The 23,336-nt window shown below is 47.4% G+C and overlaps 1 protein-coding gene across 1 annotated transcript in view; it reads right to left on the bottom strand.

Annotated features, from left to right (window-relative positions):
- Positions 1–18,070, bottom strand: part of LOC129838273 (ras-related protein Rap-1b-like) — a 48,239-nt gene extending 30,169 nt beyond the window's left edge. Inside the window, exons 1-2 of the mRNA XM_055905127.1 lie at positions 17,969–18,070; positions 6,672–6,740 (exon numbers count right to left, since the gene is read on the bottom strand). Of these exons, the coding sequence (XP_055761102.1) occupies positions 6,672–6,740; positions 17,969–18,025 (126 nt within the window). The 5' untranslated portion in view covers positions 18,026–18,070. The remainder of the gene's footprint in view (positions 1–6,671; positions 6,741–17,968) is intronic.
- Between the last annotated feature and the right edge of the window lie 5,266 nt (positions 18,071–23,336).

Consider the following 23,336-nt stretch of genomic DNA (forward strand, 5'->3'; position numbering starts at 1 on the left):
TCTGTCTCAGTACCTCTGTAACAGTCCTGTCTGTCTCAGTACCTCTGTAACAGTCCTGTCTGTCTCAGTACCTCTGTAACAGTCCTGTCTGTCTCAGTACCTCTGTAACAGTCCTGTCTGTCTCAGTACCTCTGTAACAGTCCTGTCTGTCTCAGTACCTCTGTAACAGTCCTGTCTGTCTCAGTACCTCTGTAACAGTCCTGTCTGTCTCAGTACCTCTGTAACAGTCCTGTCTGTCTCAGTACCTCTGTAACAGTCCTGTCTGTCTCAGTACCTCTGTAACAGTCCTGTCTGTCTCAGTACCTCTGTAACAGTCCTGTCTGTCTCAGTACCTCTGTAACAGTCCTGTCTGTCTCAGTACCTCTGTAACAGTCCTGTCTGTCTCAGTACCTCTGTAACAGTCCTGTCTGTCTCAGTACCTCTGTAACAGTCCTGTCTGTCTCAGTACCTCTGTAACAGTCCTGTCTGTCTCAGTACCTCTGTAACAGTCCTGTCTGTCTCAGTACCTCTGTAACAGTCCTGTCTGTCTCAGTACCTCTGTAACAGTCCTGTCTGTCTCAGTACCTCTGTAACAGTCCTGTCTGTCTCAGTACCTCTGTAACAGTCCTGTCTGTCTCAGTACCTCTGTAACAGTCCTGTCTGTCTCAGTACCTCTGTAACAGTCCTGTCTGTCTCAGTACCTCTGTAACAGTCCTGTCTGTCTCAGTACCTCTGTAACAGTCCTGTCTGTCTCAGTACCTCTGTAACAGTCCTGTCTGTCTCAGTACCTCTGTAACAGTCCTGTCTGTCTCAGTACCTCTGTAACAGTCCTGTCTGTCTCAGTACCTCTGTAACAGTCCTGTCTGTCTCAGTACCTCTGTAACAGTCCTGTCTGTCTCAGTACCTCTGTAACAGTCCTGTCTGTCTCAGTACCTCTGTAACAGTCCTGTCTGTCTCAGTACCTCTGTAACAGTCCTGTCTGTCTCAGTACCTCTGTAACAGTCCTGTCTGTCTCAGTACCTCTGTAACAGTCCTGTCTGTCTCAGTACCTCTGTAACAGTCCTGTCTGTCTCAGTACCTCTGTAACAGTCCTGTCTGTCTCAGTACCTCTGTAACAGTCCTGTCTGTCTCAGTACCTCTGTAACAGTCCTGTCTGTCTCAGTACCTCTGTAACAGTCCTGTCTGTCTCAGTACCTCTGTAACAGTCCTGTCTGTCTCAGTACCTCTGTAACAGTCCTGTCTGTCTCAGTACCTCTGTAACAGTCCTGTCTGTCTCAGTACCTCTGTAACAGTCCTGTCTGTCTCAGTACCTCTGTAACAGTCCTGTCTGTCTCAGTACCTCTGTAACAGTCCTGTCTGTCTCAGTACCTCTGTAACAGTCCTGTCTGTCTCAGTACCTCTGTAACAGTCCTGTCTGTCTCAGTACCTCTGTAACAGTCCTGTCTGTCTCAGTACCTCTGTAACAGTCCTGTCTGTCTCAGTACCTCTGTAACAGTCCTGTCTGTCTCAGTACCTCTGTAACAGTCCTGTCTGTCTCAGTACCTCTGTAACAGTCCTGTCTGTCTCAGTACCTCTGTAACAGTCCTGTCTGTCTCAGTACCTCTGTAACAGTCCTGTCTGTCTCAGTACCTCTGTAACAGTCCTGTCTGTCTCAGTACCTCTGTAACAGTCCTGTCTGTCTCAGTACCTCTGTAACAGTCCTGTCTGTCTCAGTACCTCTGTAACAGTCCTGTCTGTCTCAGTACCTCTGTAACAGTCCTGTCTGTCTCAGTACCTCTGTAACAGTCCTGTCTGTCTCAGTACCTCTGTAACAGTCCTGTCTCAGTACCTCTGTAACAGTCCTGTCTCAGTACCTCTGTAACAGTCCTGTCTCAGTACCTCTGTAACAGTCCTGTCTCAGTACCTCTGTAACAGTCCTGTCTCAGTACCTCTGTAACAGTCCTGTCTCAGTACCTCTGTAACAGTCCTGTCTCAGTACCTCTGTAACAGTCCTGTCTCAGTACCTCTGTAACAGTCCTGTCTGTCTCAGTACCTCTGTAACAGTCCTGTCTGTCTCAGTACCTCTGTCACAGTCCTGTCTCAGTATCTATGTAACAGTCCTGTCTCAGTATCTATGTAACAGTCCTGTCTCAGTATCTCTGTAACAGTCCTGTCTGTCTCAGTACCTCCGTAACCGTCCTGTCTGTCTCAGTACCTCCGTAACAGTCCTGTCTGTCTCAGTACCTCTGTCACAGTCCTGTCTCAGTATCTATGTAACAGTCCTGTCTCAGTATCTCTGTAACAGTCCTGTCTCAGTACCTCTGTAACAGTCCTGTCTGTCTCAGTACCTCTGTAACAGTCCTGTCTGTCTCAGTACCTCTGTCACAGTCCTGTCTCAGTATCTATGTCACAGTCCTGTCTCAGTATCTCTGTCACAGTCCTGTCTCAGTATCTCTGTAACAGTCCTGTCTGTCTCAGTACCTCTGTAACCGTCCTGTCTGTCTCAGTACCTCCGTAACAGTCCTGTCTGTCTCAGTACCTCCGTAACAGTCCTGTTTGTCTCAGTACCTCCGTAACAGTCCTGTCTGTCTCAGTACCTCTGTAAAAGTCCTGTCTCAATACCTCTGTAAAAGTCCTGTCTCAATACCTCTGTAACAGTCCTGTCTGTCTCAGTACCTCTGTAACAGTCCTGTCTGTCTCAGTACCTCTGTAACAGTCCTGTCTGTCTCAGTACCTCTGTAACAGTCCAGTCTGTCTCAGTACCTCTGTAACAGTCCAGTCTGTCTCAGTACCTCTGTAACAGTCCTGTCTGTCTCAGTACCTCTGTAACAGTCCTGTCTGTCTCAGTACCTCTGTAACAGTCCTGTCTGTCTCAGTACCTCTGTAACAGTCCTGTCTCAGTACCTCTGTAACAGTCCTGTCTCAGTACCTCTGTAACAGTCCTGTCTCAGTACCTCTGTAACAGTCCTGTCTCAGTACCTCTGTAACAGTCCTGTCTCAGTACCTCTGTAACAGTCCTGTCTCAGTACCTCTGTAACAGTCCTGTCTCAGTACCTCTGTAACAGTCCTGTCTCAGTACCTCTGTAACAGTCCTGTCTCAGTACCTCTGTAACAGTCCTGTCTCAGTACCTCTGTAACAGTCCTGTCTGTCTCAGTACCTCTGTAACAGTCCTGTCTGTCTCAGTACCTCTGTAACAGTCCTGTCTGTCTCAGTACCTCTGTAACAGTCCTGTCTGTCTCAGTACCTCTCTAACAGTCCTGTCTGTCTCAGTACCTCTCTAACAGTCCTGTCTGTCTCAGTACCTCTGTAACAGTCCTGTCTGTCTCAGTACCTCTGTAACAGTCCTGTCTGTCTCAGTACCTCTGTAACAGTCCTGTCTGTCTCAGTACCTCTGTAACAGTCCTGTCTGTCTCAGTACCTCCGTAACCGTCCTGTCTGTCTCAGTACCTCCGTAACCGTCCTGTCTGTCTCAGTACCTCCGTAACAGACCTGTCTGTCTCAGTACCTCCGTAACAGTCCTGTTTGTCTCAGTACCTCTGTAACAGTCCTGTCTGTCTCAGTACCTCTGTAACAGTCCTGTCTGTCTCAGTACCTCTGTAAAAGTCCTGTCTCAATACCTCTGTAAAAGTCCTGTCTCAGTACCTCTGTAACAGTCCTGTCTGTCTCAGTACCTCTGTAACAGTCCTGTCTGTCTCAGTACCTCTGTAACAGTCCTGTCTGTCTCAGTACCTCTGTAACAGTCCTGTCTGTCTCAGTACCTCTGTAACAGTCCTGTCTGTCTCAGTACCTCTGTAACAGTCCTGTCTGTCTCAGTACCTCTGTAACAGTCCTGTCTGTCTCAGTACCTCTGTAACAGTCCTGTCTCAGTACCTCTGTAACAGTCCTGTCTCAGTACCTCTGTAACAGTCCTGTCTCAGTACCTCTGTAACAGTCCTGTCTCAGTACCTCTGTAACAGTCCTGTCTGTCTCAGTACCTCTGTAACAGTCCTGTCTGTCTCAGTACCTCTGTAACAGTCCTGTCTGTCTCAGTACCTCTGTAACAGTCCTGTCTGTCTCAGTACCTCTGTAACAGTCCTGTCTGTCTCAGTACCTCTGTAACAGTCCTGTCTGTCTCAGTACCTCTGTAACAGTCCTGTCTGTCTCAGTACCTCTGTAACAGTCCTGTCTGTCTCAGTACCTCTGTAACAGTCCTGTCTGTCTCAGTACCTCTGTAACAGTCCTGTCTGTCTCAGTACCTCTGTAACAGTCCTGTCTGTCTCAGTACCTCTGTAACAGTCCTGTCTGTCTCAGTACCTCTGTAACAGTCCTGTCTGTCTCAGTACCTCTGTAACAGTCCTGTCTGTCTCAGTACCTCTGTAACAGTCCTGTCTGTCTCAGTACCTCTGTAACAGTCCTGTCTGTCTCAGTACCTCTGTAACAGTCCTGTCTGTCTCAGTACCTCTGTAACAGTCCTGTCTGTCTCAGTACCTCTGTAACAGTCCTGTCTGTCTCAGTACCTCTGTAACAGTCCTGTCTGTCTCAGTACCTCTGTAACAGTCCTGTCTGTCTCAGTACCTCTCTAACAGTCCTGTCTGTCTCAGTACCTCTCTAACAGTCCTGTCTGTCTCAGTACCTCTCTAACAGTCCTGTCTGTCTCAGTACCTCTCTAACAGTCCTGTCTGTCTCAGTACCTCTCTAACAGTCCTGTCTGTCTCAGTACCTCTCTAACAGTCCTGTCTGTCTCAGTACCTCTCTAACAGTCCTGTCTCAGTACCTCTCTAACAGTCCTGTCTCAGTACCTCTCTAACAGTCCTGTCTCAGTACCTCTCTAACAGTCCTGTCTGTCTCAGTACCTCTCTAACAGTCCTGTCTGTCTCAGTACCTCTGTAACAGTCCTGTCTGTCTCAGTACCTCTCTAACAGTCCTGTCTGTCTCAGTACCTCTGTAACAGTCCTGTCTGTCTCAGTACCTCTGTAACAGTCCTGTCTGTCTCAGTACCTCTGTAACAGTCCTGTCTGTCTCAGTACCTCTGTAACAGTCCTGTCTGTCTCAGTACCTCTGTAACAGTCCTGTCTGTCTCAGTACCTCTGTAACAGTCCTGTGTGTCTCAGTACCTCTGTAACAGTCCTGTGTGTCTCAGTACCTCTGTAAGAGTCCTGTCTGTCTCAGTACCTCTGTAAGAGTCCTGTCTGTCTCAGTACCTCTGTAACAGTCCTGTCTGTCTCAGTACCTCTGTAACAGTCCTGTCTGTCTCAGTACCTCTGTAACAGTCCTGTCTGTCTCAGTACCTCTGTAACAGTCGTGTCTGTCTCAGTACCTCAGTAACAGTCGTGTCTGTCTCAGTACCTCAGTAACAGTCCTGTCTGTCTCAGTACCTCTGTAACAGTCCTGTCTGTCTCAGTACCTCTGTAACAGTCCTGTCTGTCTCAGTACCTCCGTAACAGTCCTGTCTGTCTCAGTACCTCCGTAACAGTCCTGTCTGTCTCACTACCTCTGTAACAGTCCTGTCTCAGTACCTCTGTAACAGTCCTGTCTGTCTCAGTACCTCTGTAACAGTCCTGTCTGTCTCAGTACCTCTGTAACAGTCCTGTCTGTCTCAGTACCTCTGTAACAGTCCTGTCTGTCTCAGTACCTCTCTAACAGTCCTGTCTCAGTACCTCTGTAACAGTCCTGTCTGTCTCAGTACCTCTGTAACAGTCCTGTCTGTCTCAGTACCTCTGTAACAGTCCTGTCTGTCTCAGTACCTCTGTAACAGTCCTGTCTGTCTCAGTACCTCTGTAACAGTCCTGTCTGTCTCAGTACCTCTGTAACAGTCCTGTCTGTCTCAGTACCTCTGTAACAGTCCTGTCTGTCTCAGTACCTCTGTAACAGTCCTGTCTGTCTCAGTACCTCTGTAACAGTCCTGTCTGTCTCAGTACCTCTGTAACAGTCCTGTCTGTCTCAGTACCTCTGTCACAGTCCTGTCTCATTATCTCTGTAACAGTCCTGTCTGTCTCAGTACCTCTGTCACAGTCCTGTCTGTCTCGGTACCTCTGTCACAGTCCTGTCTGTCTCGGTACCTCTGTAACAGTCCTGTCTCAGTACCTCTGTAACAGTCCTGTCTGTCTCAGTACCTCTGTAACAGTCCTGTCTGTCTCAGTACCTCTGTAACAGTCCTGTCTCAGTACCTCTGTAACAGTCCTGTCTCAGTACCTCTGTAACAGTCCTGTCTCAGTACCTCTGTAACAGTCCTGTCTCAGTACCTCTGTAACAGTCCTGTCTGTCTCAGTATGCTGTTGCCTGGCTATTAAAGGGACAGGCAGCTATTTGAGAATGGGGGTTGTTAAATTGAAGTGTTAAGGTATCTCCATTATATTCCAATCTGCTACATTGTGTTTCAGTTCACTGAACAGCCTACCAAACACCCAGTACTCTGTAACCATGGAGACGACACAGACAGCAGCAGAGTTGAACGTGTTTACGTCCAATGTTCCCGTATTACCTGCATAGTGCACTACTTTTGACTGAGAAGCTACTAAGCACAGGGCCAGGGGGCCACTAATGATGATGTCACAAGGCCAGGGGGCCACTAATGATGATGTCACAAGGCCAGGGGGCCACTAAATGATGAAGTCACGGGGCCAGGGGGCCACTAAATGATGATGTCACAGGGTCAGGGGGTCACTAATGATGATGTCACAGGGCCAGGGCCACTAATGATGATGTCAAGGGAAGATAGCTATACTTGACTTACCTTTCTGTACGAGTCTTCTATTGTTGGGTCATATTTCTCCACGAAAATCCCCTGAACAAACTGTACAGTCTGTAGAGAGAGAGAGAAGAGAGAGAGACAGAGAGAGAGAGAGAGAGAGAGAGAGAGAGAGACAGAAGAGAGAGAAAGAGAGAGAGAGACAGAGAGAAGAGAGAGAGACAGAGAGAAAGAGAGAGACAGAGAGATAGACAGAGCGAGAGACAAGAGAGAGAAGAGAGAGAGAGAGAGAGAGAGAAGAGCGAGAGAGAGAAGAGAAGAGAAGGTGAGTTAATAAATGAGATTGTAGAAGGTTGCAGGCTGTGAGGCAGATTCCCATTCTAGACGCCCACACAGCTTTAGTAAATGAATCTCAACAGGTGGCTCATGATTGTCTTTAATATACTGAAATACACACTGTTGTGTCCCAAATGGCTTCCTATTCCCTATATAGTGCACTACTTTTGACCAGAGCCAAGAGGCGCAATATATAGAGAATAGGGTGTCATTTGGGAGCAGACACTGAGTTATACAGAAGACCTGTTATCCTCAGACTAGGACAGGAAGAAAAGCATGTAAAAAATGAAACCATTTAACAACATAACACCTCCTAGGACTAGGACAGGAAGAACACACTGAGCTAACTGGGATTAACGGACGTCAGGAGACTGAAGAACACACTGAGCTAACTGGGATTAACGGACGTCAGGAGACTGAAGAACACACTGAGCTGACTGGGATTAACGGACGTCAGGAGACTGAAGAACACACTGAGCTGACTGGGATTAATGGACGTCAGGAGACTGAAGAACACACTGAGCTGACTGGGATTAACGGACGTCAGGAGACTGAAGAACACACTGAGCTGACTGAGACTAACGGACGTCAGGAGACTGAAGAACACACTGAGCTAACTGGGATTAACGGACGTCAGGAGACTGAAGAACACACTGAGCTGACTGGGATTAACGGACGTCAGGAGACTGAAGAACACACTGAGCTGACTGGGATTAACGGACGTCAGGAGACTGAAGAACACACTGAGCTGACTGGGATTAACGGACGTCAGGAGACTGAAGAACACACTGAGCTAACTGGGATTAATGGACGTCAGGAGACTGAAGAACACACTGAGCTAACTGGGATTAACGGATGTCAAGAGACTGAAGAACACACTGAGCTGAATGGGATTAACGGATGTCAAGAGACTGAAGAACACACTGAGCTGACTGGGATTAACGGACGTCAGGAGACTGAAGAACACAGGCAGACAGTGAGAGTGAGGACGTTACAAGATGTGAGGGCTACTCTCTGTGTGTGTGTGTGTGTGTGTGTGTGTGTGTGTGTGTGTGTGTGTGTGTGTGTGTGTGTGTGTGTGTGTGTGTGTGTGTGTGTGTGTGTCGACTGTACAGATTACAAAATGAGAGGACATGGGTTAGGACAGAGATGATAGGTGAACAGGTAGAGATGAGAGGACGTGGGTTAGGACAGAGATGACAGGTGAACAGGTAGAGATGAGAGGACGTGGGTCAGGACAGAGATGATAACATAGAACTATTAACATAGAACCACCATGTATACTACAGAGGGGAGAGTCACCTGGCAGACCTATTAACATAGAACTATTAACATAGAACTACTATGTATACTATAAAGGGGAGAGTCACCTGGCAGACATATTAACGTAGAACTATTAACATAGAACTATTAACATAGAACCACCATGTATACTACAGAGGGGAGAGTCACCTGGCAGACCTATTAACATAGAACTATTAACATAGAACTACTATGTATACTACAGAGGGGAGAGTCACCTGCCGTTTTTCTCTCAATACAACACTCCAAACACATCATGTCACCCTCTGTTCCAGCCGTCCAATCCCACTTGAGAGCAGGTCGTGCAACAGTTTGCTACTGGACCACAACAGGAGAGACAAACTACCCTGGTCCCAGTCAGACAGAGTAGCATCACTCTGTTCAGAACCAACGTCCTGGTCCCAGTCAGACAGAGTAGCATCACTCTGGTCAGAACCAACGTCCTGGTCCCAGTCAGACAGAGTAGCATCACTCTGGTCAGAACCAACGTCCTGGTCCCAGTCAGACAGAGTAGCATCACTCTGTTCAGAACCAACACCCTGGTCCCAGTCAGACAGAGTAGCATCACTCTGGTCAGAACCAACCCCCTGGTCCCAGTCAGACAGAGTAGCATCACTCTGGTCAGAACCAACGTCCTGGTCCCAGTCAGACAGAGTAGCATCACTCTGGTCAGAACCAACGTCCTGGTCCCAGTCAGACAGAGTAGCATCACTCTGGTCAGAACCAACATCCTGGTCCCAGTCAGACAGAGTAGCATCACTCTGGTCAGAACCAATGTCCTGGTCCCAGTCAGACAGATTAGCATCACTCTGGTCAGAACCAACATCCTGGTCCCAGTCAGACAGAGTAGCATCACTCTGGTCAGAACCAACGTCCTGGTCCCAGTCAGACAGAGTAGCATCACTCTGGTCAGAACCAACACCCTGGTCCCAGTCAGACAGAGTAGCATCACTCTGGTCAGAACCAACCCCCTGGTCCCAGTCAGACAGAGTAGCATCACTCTGGTCAGAACCAACGTCCTGGTCCCAGTCAGACAGAGTAGCATCACTCTGGTCAGAACCAACCCCCTGGTCCCAGTCAGACAGAGTAGCATCACTCTGGTCAGAACCAACGTCCTGGTCCCAGTCAGACAGAGTAGCATCACTCTGGTCAGAACCAACCCCCTGGTCCCAGTCAGACAGAGTAGCATCACTCTGGTCAGAACCAACGTCCTGGTCCCAGTCAGACAGAGTAGCATCACTCTGGTCAGAACCAACCCCCTGGTCCCAGTCAGACAGAGTAGCATCACTCTGGTCAGAACCAACCCCCTGGTCCCAGTCAGACAGAGTAGCATCACTCTGGTCAGAACCAACGTCCTGGTCCCAGTCAGACAGAGTAGCATCACTCTGGTCAGAACCAACCCCCTGGTCCCAGTCAGACAGAGTAGCATCACTCTGTTCAGAACCAACGTCCTGGTCCCAGCCAGACAGAGTAGCATCACTCTGGTCAGAACCAACCCCCTGGTCCCAGTCAGACAGAGTAGCATCACTCTGGTCAGAACCAACATCCCGGTCCCAGTCAGACAGAGTAGCATCACTCTGGTCAGAACCAACACCCTGGTCCCAGTCAGACAGAGTAGCATCACTCTGGTCAGAAACAACGTCCTGGTCCCAGTCAGACAGAGTAGCATCACTCTGGTCAGAACCAACACCCTGGTCCCAGTCAGACAGAGTAGCATCACTCTGGTCAGAACCAACCCCCTGGTCCCAGTCAGACAGAGTAGCATCACTCTGGTCAGAGACAAGCAGGCACACAGCCCAGCCACCTAGCCACTGCTCTGCTGGCAGGCCCTCTGGATGCCAGCCAGCCAGCCAGTCAGTCAGCCAGCCAGTCAGCCAGCCAGCCAGCCAGTCACTGCTCTGCTGGCAGGCCCTCTGGATGCCAGCCAGCCAGTCAGACAGCCAGCCAGTCAGTCAGCCATCCAGTCAGACAGTCAGACAGCCAGTCAGCCAGCCAGTCAGCCAGCCAGTCACTGCTCTGCTGGCAGGCCCTCTGGATGTCAGCCAGTCAGCCAGCCAGCCAGTCAGCCAGCCAGTCAGCCAGCCAGCCACTGCTCTGCTGGCAGGCCCTCTGGATGCCAGCCAGCCAGTCAGCCAGTCAGTCAGTCAGCCAGCCAGCCAGCCAGTCAGCCAGTCAGCCAGTCAGCCAGCCAGTCAGCCAGTCAGCCAGTCAGCCAGCCAGCCTCAACACACTCACGTGCATGTGTGCTGAACACATAGTCCTAAACACACACATGAACCCATTTCCCCTCTTCCTCCAGACTCAGAATTCACACCAGTGATCAGATTAAATCCACTCTTCCCTCCAGACATGCAAACAAACAAACGCACGCACACACTTTGTCAACATGTCTGGAACTCTCTGGCATCTGCTCTCTTCGAAGTGTGTGTTTGCGTTTGTGAAGACATGAAGTCCTCTCTCTCTCTCTCTCAGCTTTTTAAAATCTTCAGTTTCATTTGTAATTAATTAAAACAAATCAATCTAATCACCAGCGGGACTGCCGGAGCTCTAATGTAGGGGTGCAGATGCGGAGGGTGGATCCCAAATGACACCCTATTCCCTATATAGTGCACTACTTTAGACCAGGACCCAATGACACCATATTCCCTATATAGTGCACTACTTTAGACCAGAGCCCAATGACACCCTATTCCCTATATAGTGCACTACTTTAGACCAGGACCCAATGACACCCTATTCCCTATATATAGTGCACTACTTTAGACCAGGACCCAATGACACCCTATTCCCTATATATAGTGCACTACTTTAGACCTGGACCCAATGACACCCTATTCCCTATATAGTGCACTACTTTAGACCACGACCCAATGACACCCTATTCCTTAGACAGTATAGTGTGCTCTATAGGGTGCCGTTTGGGACATAAGAGGAGTGAGTGTGAGAGCTATTCTAGGGCACTGGAGGCATTTAGACAGAAGATCTTTGGAGAAGGAGAGAGTGGTGAAAAGAAAGGGAGAGAGAGTGACGGAAGACAGGAGGAGGAAAAAGGATCTCATTGAAATTAGATAATTGCTTTTCAGCCCCTCCCTCGTCAGAAGCCTGGGATTCTTTACCCAGATTCATTCATAGAGCGAACCAGAGCTTCTTACTAGTGACATGTAGACAGAGAGAGAGAAAGAGAGAGAAAGAAAGAGAGAGAGACAGAGAGAGAGGGAAAGAGAGAGAGACAGACAGAGAGAGAGAGAGAGCGAGAGAGATAAAGAGAGAGAGAGAAAGAGAGAGAGAGAGAAAGTGAGAGAGAAAGAGAGAGCGGGAGACAGAGAGAGAGAAAGAAAGAAAGAGAGAGAGAGAGAGAGAAAGTGAAAGAGAGAGATGTCCAGAGAGAGGAAAGCCTAACCCAGAGCCTGGCAGAGGAAAGACCAGCCTGGCAGAGGAAAGACCAGCCTGGCAGAGGAAAGACCAGCCTGGCAGAGGAAAGACCAGCCTGGCAGAGGAAAGACCAGCCTGGCAGAGGAAGGACCAGCCTGGCAGAGGAAGGACCAGCCTGGCAGAGGAAAGACCAGCCTGGCAGAGGAAAGACCAGCCTGACAGAGGAAGGACCAGCCTGGCAGAGGAAAGACCAGCCTGGCAGAGGAAGGACCAGCCTGGCAGAGGAAGGACCAGCCTGGCAGAGGAAAGACCAGCCTGGCAGAGGAAGGACCAGCCTGGCAGAGGAAGGACCAGCCTGGCAGAGGAAAGAGCAGCCTGGCAGAGGAAAGACCAGCCTGGCAGAGGAAAGACCAGCCTGGCAGAGGAAAGACCAGCCTGGCAGAGGAAAGACCAGCCTGGCAGAGGAAAGACCAGCCTGGCAGAGGAAGGACCAGCCTGGCAGAGGAAAGAGCAGCCTGGCAGAGGAAAGAGCAGCCTGGCAGAGGAAAGAGCAGCCTGGCAGAGGAAGGACCAGCCTGGCAGAGGAAAGACCAGCCTGGCAGAGGAAAGACCAGCCTGGCAGAGGAAAGACCAGCCTGGCAGAGGAAAGACCAGCCTGGCAGAGGAAAGACCAGCCTGGCAGAGGAAAGACCAGCCTGGCAGAGGAAAGACCAGCCTGACAGCACTTCATCCTCCCGAGTGGCGCAGCGATCTAAGACACTGCATCTCAGTGTTAGAGGCGTCACTACAGACCCTGGTTCGATTCCAGGCTGTATCACAACCGGCCGTGATTGGGAGTCCCATAGGGGCGGCGCACAATTGGCCCATCGTCGTTAGGGTTTGGCCGGGTAGGCAGTCATTGTAAATAAGAATTTGTTCTTAAAATGGACTTGACTAGTTAAATAAAAGGTTAAATAAATAAAAAATCCTCTCATTCACTCATCTCTCTCAAAAATTGAAAGTGTCCAGTAAACATTAACACCCACAAAAGTTTTAAAAGAATAAAGACATGTCAAATGTCACATTATGTCTATATACAGTGTTGTAACAATGTGCAAATAGTTAAAGTACAAAAGGGAAGATAAATTAACATAAATATGGGTTGTATTTACAATGGTGTTTGTTCTTCACTGGTTGCCCTTTTCTTGTGGCAACAGGTCACATATCTTGCTGCTGTGATGGCACACTGTGGAATTTCTCCCAGTAGATATGGGAGTTTATCAAAATCGTGTTTGTTTTCAAATTCTTTGTGGATCTGTGTAATCTGAGGGAAATATGTGTCTCTAATATGGTCATACATTGGGCAGGAGGTTAGGAAGTGCAGCTCAGTTTCCACCTCATTTTGTGGGCAGTGTGCACATAGCTTGTCTTCTCTTGAGAGCCATGTCTGCCTACGGCGGCCTTTCTCAATAGCAAGGCTATGCTCACTGAGTCTGTACATAGTCAAAGCTTTCCTTAAGTTTGGGGCAGTCACAGTGGTCAGGTATTCTGCCACTGTGTACTCTCTGTTTAGGGCCAAATAGCATTGTAGTTTGCTCAGTTTTTTTGTTAATTCAAGTAATTATCTTTTTGTTTTCTCATGATTTGGTTGGGTCTAATTGTGCTGTTGTCCTGGGGCTCTGTGGGGTGTGTTTGTGTTTGTGAACAGAGCCCTAGGACCAGCTTGCTTAGGGGACTCTTCTCCAGGTTCATCTCTCTGTATGTGATGCCTTTGTTACGGAAGGTTTGGGAATCTCTTCCTTTTAGGTGGTTGTAGAATTTCACGGGTCTTTTCTGGATGTTGATAATTAGCGGGTATCGGCCTAATTCTGCTCTGCATGCATTATTTAGTGTTCTACGTTGTACACAGAGGATGTTTTTGCAGAATTCTGCATGCAGAGTCTCAATTTGGTGTTTGTCCCATTTTGTGAATTATCGGTTGGTGAGCTGACCCCAGACCTCACAACCATAAAGGGAAATGGGTTCTATAAATGATTCAAGTATTTTTAGCCAGATCCTAACTGGTATGTCAAATTTGATGTTCCTTTTGATGGCGTTTTAGGCCCTTCTTGCCTCGTCTCTCAGATGGTTCACAGCTTTGTGGAAGTTACCCGTGGTGCTGATGTTTAGGCCGAGGTATGTATAGTTTTATGTGTGCTCTAAGGCAACAGTGTCTAGATGGAGTTTGGATGTGTTGTCATGGCAACTGGACCTTTTTTTGCAACACCATTATTTTTGTCTTACTAAAATAAACTGTCAGAGACAAAGTCTGACAGAATCTCTCTCCCTCTCACCCCCCTTTACCTCCCCCTCCCTCCCTCCCTCCCTCTCACCCCCCATCTCCCCCCCTCTACCTCCCCCTCCCTCCCTTTCACCCCCCATCTCCTTCCCTCTCACCCCCTCCCTCCCTCCCTCCGTCCCTACTTCTCCCTCCCTCCCTCTCACTCCCTCCCTCCCTCCCTCCCTCTGAACACATAGCTTGAGCTAGAAGCCTATACTTCCCTGTCCCCCCCTCCCCTCCATCTACCTCTCTACCCCCCATCCATCTCCCTCCCTCCCTCCCTCCCTCCCTCCCTCCCTCTGAACAACACAGCTCGAGCTAGAAGCCTATACTTCCCTGTACCCCTCCCCTCCCTCTACCTCTCTACCCCCCTCCCCCCTCCCTCTCACCCCCCCTCTACCTCTCTACCCCCCATCCCCCTCCCTCCCTCCCTCCCTCTGAACAACACGTGGCTCTAAGCCTATACTCCCTGTCCAGGGAACAGGAGATGTATGAATGACTCTACAATGAGTCCAGCAGGCTAGCTCCATTAGTGTCTGTATTAAAGGTCCATAGTGAATATCAGGACCATGGGGAGCGGTCAGGTCCAAACAGGGCTGTAGATTATACTATCTGTTCAAATAGATGGCTCTGCATTACAGCCACAATCTGGTCCTGGGGAAATCTGGAAAGGTTCTGATTGGGGGAAGCTGGATCACATGACTACCCTGCCTCTGAGAGAGGGTTTTGCTCACGCTCTGCCTCTCCCTCTGTTCCTTTCTCTACACTAAATCATATGTCCTGGGAAAAAGAGCTAAGGGAGGTTGTGTGAAACCCACTCGCGGCGGCACCCTGGTTCCCACGCTGCAACTGTTACACCCGTTGCCTAGTTACGGCTGTGGCAAGGCACCGCTCTGTGGCCTGGACTCTGACATGAGTCTCTCTCTTTCTCTCTCTCTCTCTCTCTCTCTCTCTCTCTCTATCCAATTAGAACTAATGGAGTTCTCTACACCACCACTTCTATAGTGATCCAATTAGAACTAATGGAGTTCTCTACACCACCACTTCTATAGTGATCCAATTAGAACTAATGGAGTTCTCTACACCACCACTTCTATAGTGATCCAATTAGAACTAATGGAGTTCTCTACACCACCACTTCTATAGTGATCCAATTAGAACTAATGGAGTTCTCTACACCACCACTTCTATAGTGATCCAATTAGAACTAATGGAGTTCTCTACACCACCACGTCTATAGTGATCCAATTAGAACTAATGGAGTTCTCTACACCACCACTTCTATAGTGATCCAATTAGAACTAATGGAGTTCTCTACACCACCACTTCTATAGTGATCCAATTAGAACTAATGGAGTTCTCTACACCACCACTTCTATAGTGATCCAATTAGAACTAATGGAGTTCTCTACACCACCACTTCTATAGTGATCCAATTAGAACTAATGGACAATACAGGGGGAGGCTGCATTCCTGCTATGTAATGGGAGGTCAAGCGTACAGAGAGAGAGAGAGAGAGAGAGAGAGACAGAGAGAAACCAAGAGAGAGAGAGAGAGAGACCGAGAGAGAGAGAGAGAGAGACCGAGAGAGAGAGAGACCGAGAGAGAGAGAGACCGAGAGAGACCGAGAGAGAGCGAGAGAGAGCGAGAGAGAAATGGGGAGGAAGTGATGATAAGATAGGGATATAAAGGGATATAGAGGGATGTAGAGGGATATAGAGGGATGTAGAGGGATATAGAGGGATGTAGAGGGATATAGAGGGATGTAGAGGGATATAGAGGGATGTAGAGGGATATAGAGGGATGTAGAGGGATATAGAGGGATATAGAGGGATATAGAGGGATATAGAGGGATATAGAGGGATATAGAGGGATGTAGAGGGCTATAGAGGGCTATAGAGGGATATAGAGGGATATAGAGGGATATAGAGGGATATAGAGGGATGTAGAGGGATATAGAGGGATGTAGAGGGATATAGAGGGATGTAGAGGGATATAGAGGGATATAGAGGGATGTAGAGGGATATAGAGGGATGTAGAGGGATGTAGAGGGATGTAGAGGGATGTAGAGGGATATAGAGGGATGTAGAGGGATATAGAGGGATATAGAGGGATATAGAGGGATATAGAGGGATATAGAGGGATATAGAGGGATATAGAGGGATATAGAGGGATATAGAGGGATGTAGAGGGCTATAGAGGGCTATAGAGGGATGTAGAGGGATATAGAGGGATATAGAGGGATATAGAGGGATGTAGAGGGATATAGAGGGATGTAGAGGGATGTAGAGGGATGTAGAGGGATATAGAGGGATGTAGAGGGATATAGAGGGATGTAGAGGGATGTAGAGGGCTATAGAGGAAGAAAGAGCCAATGGGGTGTTTGCTTGTTCTGCCCATAGTAGAATGACTCCATGGTGTCACCAGTAGGACCTCTCTCTCTCCCACTGTTGGTGGGATGGAACTAACTAGCCTGGTGCGCTAGGAGAAAGTTAGCCTACGTAGAGACAACACATTCAGACAACATGGAGAGATAAAGAAGCTATTGTTAGCCGTTCTAAAAGGACGAGCTACTTTATAAAACAGTACGCGTGGGTCACCCAAAGAACACGCTAGCCATCATCTTTATATGGCAGTATGTACAGGGGTCGCCATTAGAGGTTCCTCTCTGAATGACATGGCATGTATTTTATCAGATCAATAAACAGTCGATGTTCTGTTCAGAAGATCTAATGGCGTGTGACCTCTTTTCCTATCTCCAACCTTTTTTCCTATCTCCGACCTCGATTCCTATCTCCGACCTCGATTCCTATCTCCGACCTCGATTCCTAACTCCGACCTCTATTCCTAACTCCGACCTCTATTCCTAACTCCGACCTCTATTCCTAACTCCGACCTCTATTCCTAACTCCGACCTCTATTCCTAACTCCGACCTCTATTCCTAACTCCGACCTCTATTCCTAACTCCGACCTCTATTCCTAACTCCGACCTCTATTCCTAACTCCGACCTCTATTCCTAACTCCGACCTCTATTCCTAACTCCGACCTCTATTCCTATCTCCGACCTCTATTCCTATCTCCGACCTCTATTCCTAACTCCGACCTCTATTCCTAACTCCGACCTCTATTCCTAACTCCGACCTCTATTCCTATCTCCGACCTCAAATCCTATCTCCGACCTCTATTCCTATCTCCGACCTCTATTCCTATCTCCGACCTCTTTTCCTATCTCCGACCTCTTTTCCTATCTCCGACCTCAGTGACATGTCTTCCTAGCAACATGAACAGTGAGATAACAATCTGTACATTCCAACACGTGATCATGTTTGTTGCAGCACCAGAAACACATTTAGAGTCCCACAGCAATACACATGATGATGTTACAGTGGGGATGGAGGGAGGGAGGGAGAGATGGAGGGAGGGATGGAGGAATGGAAGGATAGAGGGGAGGAGGGATGGAGGAATGGAAGAATAGAGGGGAGGAGGGATGGAGGAATGGAAGGATAGAGGGGAGGAGGGATGGAGGAATGGAAGAATAGAGGGGAGGAGGGATGGAGGAATGGAAGGATAGAGGGCCTTAAGAAGCCAGTAGGATGAACTAGGTTCTATTTAGGTAACCTATGGCCAGTAGGATGAACTAGGTTCTATTTATGTAACCTATGGCCAGTAGGATGAACTAGGTTCTATTTATGTAACCTATGGCCAGTAGGATGAACTAGGTTCTATTTATGTAACCTATGGCCAGTAGGATGAACTAGGTTCTATTTATGTAACCTATGGCCAGTAGGATGAACTAGGTTCTATTTATGTAACCTATGGCCAGTAGGATGAACTAGGTTCTATTTAGGTAACCTATGGCCAGTAGGATGAACTAGGTTCTATTTATGTAACCTATGGCCAGTAGGATGAACTAGGTTCTATTTATGTAACCTATGGCCAGTAGGATGAACTAGGTTCTATTTAGGTAACCTATGGCCCTGTGCAACCCAAAGGGGGTTGGAGACAGATGGAGAGAGAGAGGGATAACTTACCAGAGCAGACTTGCCCACACCTCCAGAGCCGAGGACTACTAACTTGTATTCACGCATCGTTCACTGTGTCTGGTGTCACCCTGTAGAGAGACAGAGGAGGCCAGGGTCAGTTAAACAGCTCAACATCTGGTAATAACGTGGTGAACTAACATGAGAATAACGTGGTCACAACGTGGTAATAACATGAGAATAACGTGGTGACAACGTGGTAACAACGTGGTAATAACGTGAGAATAACGTGGTGACAACGTGGTAACAACGTGGTGACAACGTGGTCACAACGTGGTAATAACATGAGAATAACGTGGTAACAACGTGGTGACAACGTGGTAATAACGTGGTGACAACGTGGTAATAACGTGGTGACAACGTGGTAATAATGTGGTAATAACGTGGTAATAATGTGGTGACAATGTGGTAATAACATGAGAATAACGTGGTGACAACGTGGTGACAATGTGGTAATAACATGAGAATAACGTGGTGACAACGTGGTAATAACATGAGAATAACATGGTAATAACATGAGAATAACATGGTAATAACATGAGAATAACATGGTAATAACATGAGAATAACATGGTAATAACATGAGAATAACATGGTAATAACATGAGAATAACATGGTAATAACATGAGAATAACATGGTAATAACATGAGAATAACGTGGTAACAACATGAGAATAACGTGGTAACAACGTGGTCATAACATGAGAATAACATGAGAATAACATGTAATAACTTAAGAATTGTTCCAGTCACTATAGATGTATAGACATTAGATCCAGTCACTATAGATGTATAGACATTAGATCCAGTCACTATAGATGTATAGACATTAGATCCAGTCACTATAGATGTATAGACATTAGATCCAGTCACTATAGACGTATAGACATTAGATCCAGTCACTATAGACGTATAGACATTAGATCCAGTCACTATAGATGTATAGATGTATAGACATTAGATCCAGTCACTATAGACGTATAGACATTAGTTCCAGTCACTATAGACGTATAGACATTAGTTCCAGTCACTATAGACGTATAGACATTAGATCCAGTCACTATAGATGTATAGACATTAGATCCAGTCACTATAGATGTATAGACATTAGATCCAGTCACTATAGACGTATAGACATTAGATCCAGTCACTATAGATGTATAGATGTATAGACATTAGATCCAGTCACTATAGATGTATAGACATTAGTTCCAGTCACTATAGACGTATAGACATTAGTTCCAGTCACTATAGACGTATAGACATTAGATCCAGTCACTATAGATGTATAGACATTAGATCCAGTCACTATAGATGTATAGACATTAGATCCAGTCACTATAGACATATAGACATTAGATCCAGTCACTATAGACGCATAGACATTAGATCCAGTCACTATAGATGTATAGATGTATAGACATTAGATCCAGTCACTATAGATGTATAGACATTAGTTCCAGTCACTATAGACGTATAGACATTAGATCCAGTCACTATAGACGTATAGACATTAGATCCAGTCACTATAGACGTATAGACATTAGATCCAGTCACTATAGATGTATAGACATTAGTTCCAGTCACTATAGACGTATAGACATTAGATCCAGTCACTATAGACGTATAGACATTAGATCCAGTCACTATAGACGTATAGACATTAGATCCAGTCACTATAGACGTATAGACATTAGATCCAGTCACTATAGACGTATAGACATTAGATCCAGTCACTATAGATGTATAGACATTAGTTCCAGTCACTATAGACGTATAGACATTAGTTCCAGTCACTATAGACGTATAGACATTAGTTCCAGTCACTATAGATGTATAGACATTAGATCCAGTCACTATAGATGTATAGACATTAGTTTCCAGTCACTGTGGGATAGGTTTTATATGCTGTTTTCAACTCATTAGAGAAACAAAGCCTTGCTGAGAAGCGGCCTATAAATTACACCCGGCATTAAACAAGAACCGTAGCTCAGGCTAAGCAGTCAACACACACACACACACACACACACACACACACACACACACACACACACACACACACACACACACACACACACACACACTGTTCTCCACCACCCACTCTCCAAGGCCTGGCTGGCCTCTCCTTCGCCCCTCTCCTTCGCCCCTCTCCTTCGCCCCTCTCCTTCGCCCCCTCTCCTTCGCCCCCTCTCCTTCGCCCCCTCTCCTTCGCCCCCTCTCCTTCGCCCCCTCTCCTTCGCCCCCTCTCCTTCGCCCCTCTCCTTCTGCATCATGCAACCCTTATGCTAATCCCACCAACATTTACTGAGCGCAGCACCGAGTTGGACAAAGGCATAAATACATGAAATATCCTGTCACCTCTTTGATTTTGACCAGGCCAGACGGATCAGGCCAGACAGATCAAAGACTGATGAGAGGGATGAAAAAGAAGAGGTAGAGAGAGGTGGAGGAAGGGAGGAGACAAGGGAAGTCAGAGGGAGACAGCAGGAGTCAGTCACATGGGTGTTTAGTGGGTATTTGGTGCCAGGCAGGGCTGGAGACTATGAGACTGATGAGTGATGGAGGACGCTCTCTCTCTCTAGGCGGGCCGATTAAAGGGGAACGCGGCCCACTTCACTGCACTTACCCAAATCGAATGCAATATGAAATAGGCCATTCAAGACAAACACCCCCTCAGCATTTTCTGATGCTAAGAGCTACACAACTAAACTTTTGCTGTCATCTAATGCCTCAGATTTCATTTATATTAGCAGAGGATAGAGAAGGAGAGAGACAGAGAGAGAGAGATATAGGAGAGAGACAGAGACAGAGAGAGATAGACAGAGAGAGATAGAGAGAAAGGCAGAGAGAGATAGAGAAAGGCAGAGAGAGAGAGTTAGGAGATAGAGAGAGAAAGAGAGGAGAGAGAAAGAGAGTTAGACGAGAGACAGAGACAGAGAGTTAGGAGAGAGACAGAGAGTTAGGAGAGAGACAGAGAGTTAGGACAGAGATAGAGACAGAGACTTAGGACAGAGATAGAGACAGAGAGTTAGGACAGAGATAGAGACAGAGAGTTAGGACAGAGACAGAGAGTTAGGACAGAGACAGAGAGTTAGGACAGAGACAGAGAGTTAGGAGAGAGACAGAGAGTTAGGACAGAGACAGAGAGTTAGGACAGAGACAGAGAGTTAGGAGAGAGACAGAGAGTTAGGAGAGAGACAGAGAGTTAGGAGAGAGACAGAGAGTTAGGAGAGAGACAGAGACAGAGAGTTAGGAGAGAGACAGAGACAGAGTTAGGAGAGAGACAGAGTTAGGACAGAGACAGAGAGTTAGGAGAGAGACAGAGAGTTAGGAGAGAGACAGAGTTAGGAGAGAGACAGAGAGTTAGGAGAGAGACAGAGAGTTAGGAGAGAGACAGAGAGTTAGGAGAGAGACAGAGACAGAGAGTTAGGACAGAGACAGAGAGTTAGGAGAGAGCCAGAGAGTTAGGAGAGACACAGAGACAGAGAGTTAGGACAGAGACAGAGAGTTAGGAGAGAGACAGAGAGTTAGGAGAGAGACAGAGACAGAGAGTTAGGAGAGAGACAGAGAGTTAGGAGAGAGACAGAGACAGAGAGTTAGGAGAGAGACAGAGACAGAGAGTTAGGAGAGAGACAGAGAGTTAGGAGAGAGACAGAGACAGAGAGTTAGGAGAGAGACAGAGAGTTAGGAGAGAGACAGAGACAGAGAGTTAGGAGAGAGACAGAGAGTTAGGAGAGAGACAGAGAGTTAGGAGAGAGACAGAGAGTTAGGAGAGAGACAGAGAGTTAGGAGAGAGACAGAGAGTTAGGAGAGAGACAGAGAGTTAGGAGAGAGACAGAGACTTAGGACAGAGATAGAGACAGAGAGTTAGGAGAGAGACAGAGAGTTAGGACAGAGATAGAGACAGAGAGTTAGGAGAGAGACAGAGAGTTAGGAGAGAGACAGAGAGTTAGGAGAGAGACAGAGACTTAGGAGAGAGACAGAGACTTAGGACAGAGATAGAGACAGAGAGTTAGGAGAGAGACAGAGAGTTAGGACAGAGATAGAGACAGAGAGTTAGGAGAGAGACAGAGAGTTAGGAGAGAGACAGAGAGTTAGGAGAGAGACAGAGAGTTAGGAGAGAGACAGAGACTTAGGACAGAGATAGAGACAGAGAGTTAGGAGAGAGACAGAGAGTTAGGACAGAGATAGAGACAGAGAGTTAGGAGAGAGACAGAGAGTTAGGAGAGAGACAGAGAGTTAGGAGAGAGACAGAGAGTTAGGACAGAGATAGAGACAGAGAGTTAGGAGAGAGACAGAGAGTTAGGAGAGAGACAGAGAGTTAGGAGAGAGACAGAGACTTAGGACAGAGATAGAGACAGAGAGTTAGGAGAGAGACAGAGACTTAGGACAGAGATAGAGACAGAGAGTTAGGAGAGAGACAGAGAGAGGCACGTCATTACAACACTGTATATAGACATAACATTTGAAATGTCTCTATTCCTTCGGAACATTTGTGAGTATAATGTTAACTGTTCACTTGATATTGTTTTGTTTATTATCTATTTCACTTGCTTTGGCAATGTAAACATATGTTTCCCTTGCCAATAAAGCCCTTAAATTGAATTGATGGACACAGAGAGAGACAGAGAGAGAGAGAGAGACAGACAGAGACAGAGAGCGGTGGCACCTCCATTAAAAATAGACCAGCAGGATTCAAAAACCCAAATCTTTATTGAAAGTGACAAACACACCGTGGTTTGAAGTGAGTCACCAGCGTGCTCCTCTGAGTCTGTCTCTCAGAGCCTGGGTCATATAGCAGCTCTATGCTGTCTGCCTATTGGCTCCAGGACGTCTGCCTTCCGTCTGAGTCTGTCTCTCAGAGCCTGGGTCATATAGCAGCTCTAAGCTGTCTGCCTATTGGCTCCAGGACGTCTGCCTTCCCTCTGAGTCTGTCTCTCAGAGCCTGGGTCATATAGCAGCTCTATGCTGTCTGCCTATTGACTTCTGCCTTCCCTCTGAGTCTGTCTCTCAGAGCCTGGGTCATATAGCAGATCTATGCTGTCTGCCTATTGGCTCCAGGACGTCTGCCTTCCGTCTGAGTCTGTCTCTCAGAGCCTGGGTCATATAGCAGCTCTATGCTGTCTGCCTATTGGCTCCAGGACGTCTGCCTTCCGTCTGAGTCTGTCTCTCAGAGCCTGGGTCACATAGCAGCTCTATGCTGTCTGCCTATTGGCTCCAGGACTTCTGCTTTCCCTCTGAGTCTGCATGCCAAAATGCCATCCTATTCCCTACATAGAGCACTACTTTTCACCAGGGCATAGGGCTCTGGTAAAATGTAGAGCACTATATAAGCCAGCAGTATACCACCTTGCATCC

This window comes from Salvelinus fontinalis, chromosome 39, assembly GCF_029448725.1.
Source record: "Salvelinus fontinalis isolate EN_2023a chromosome 39, ASM2944872v1, whole genome shotgun sequence".
NCBI classification, from domain to species: Eukaryota; Metazoa; Chordata; class Actinopteri; order Salmoniformes; family Salmonidae; genus Salvelinus; species Salvelinus fontinalis.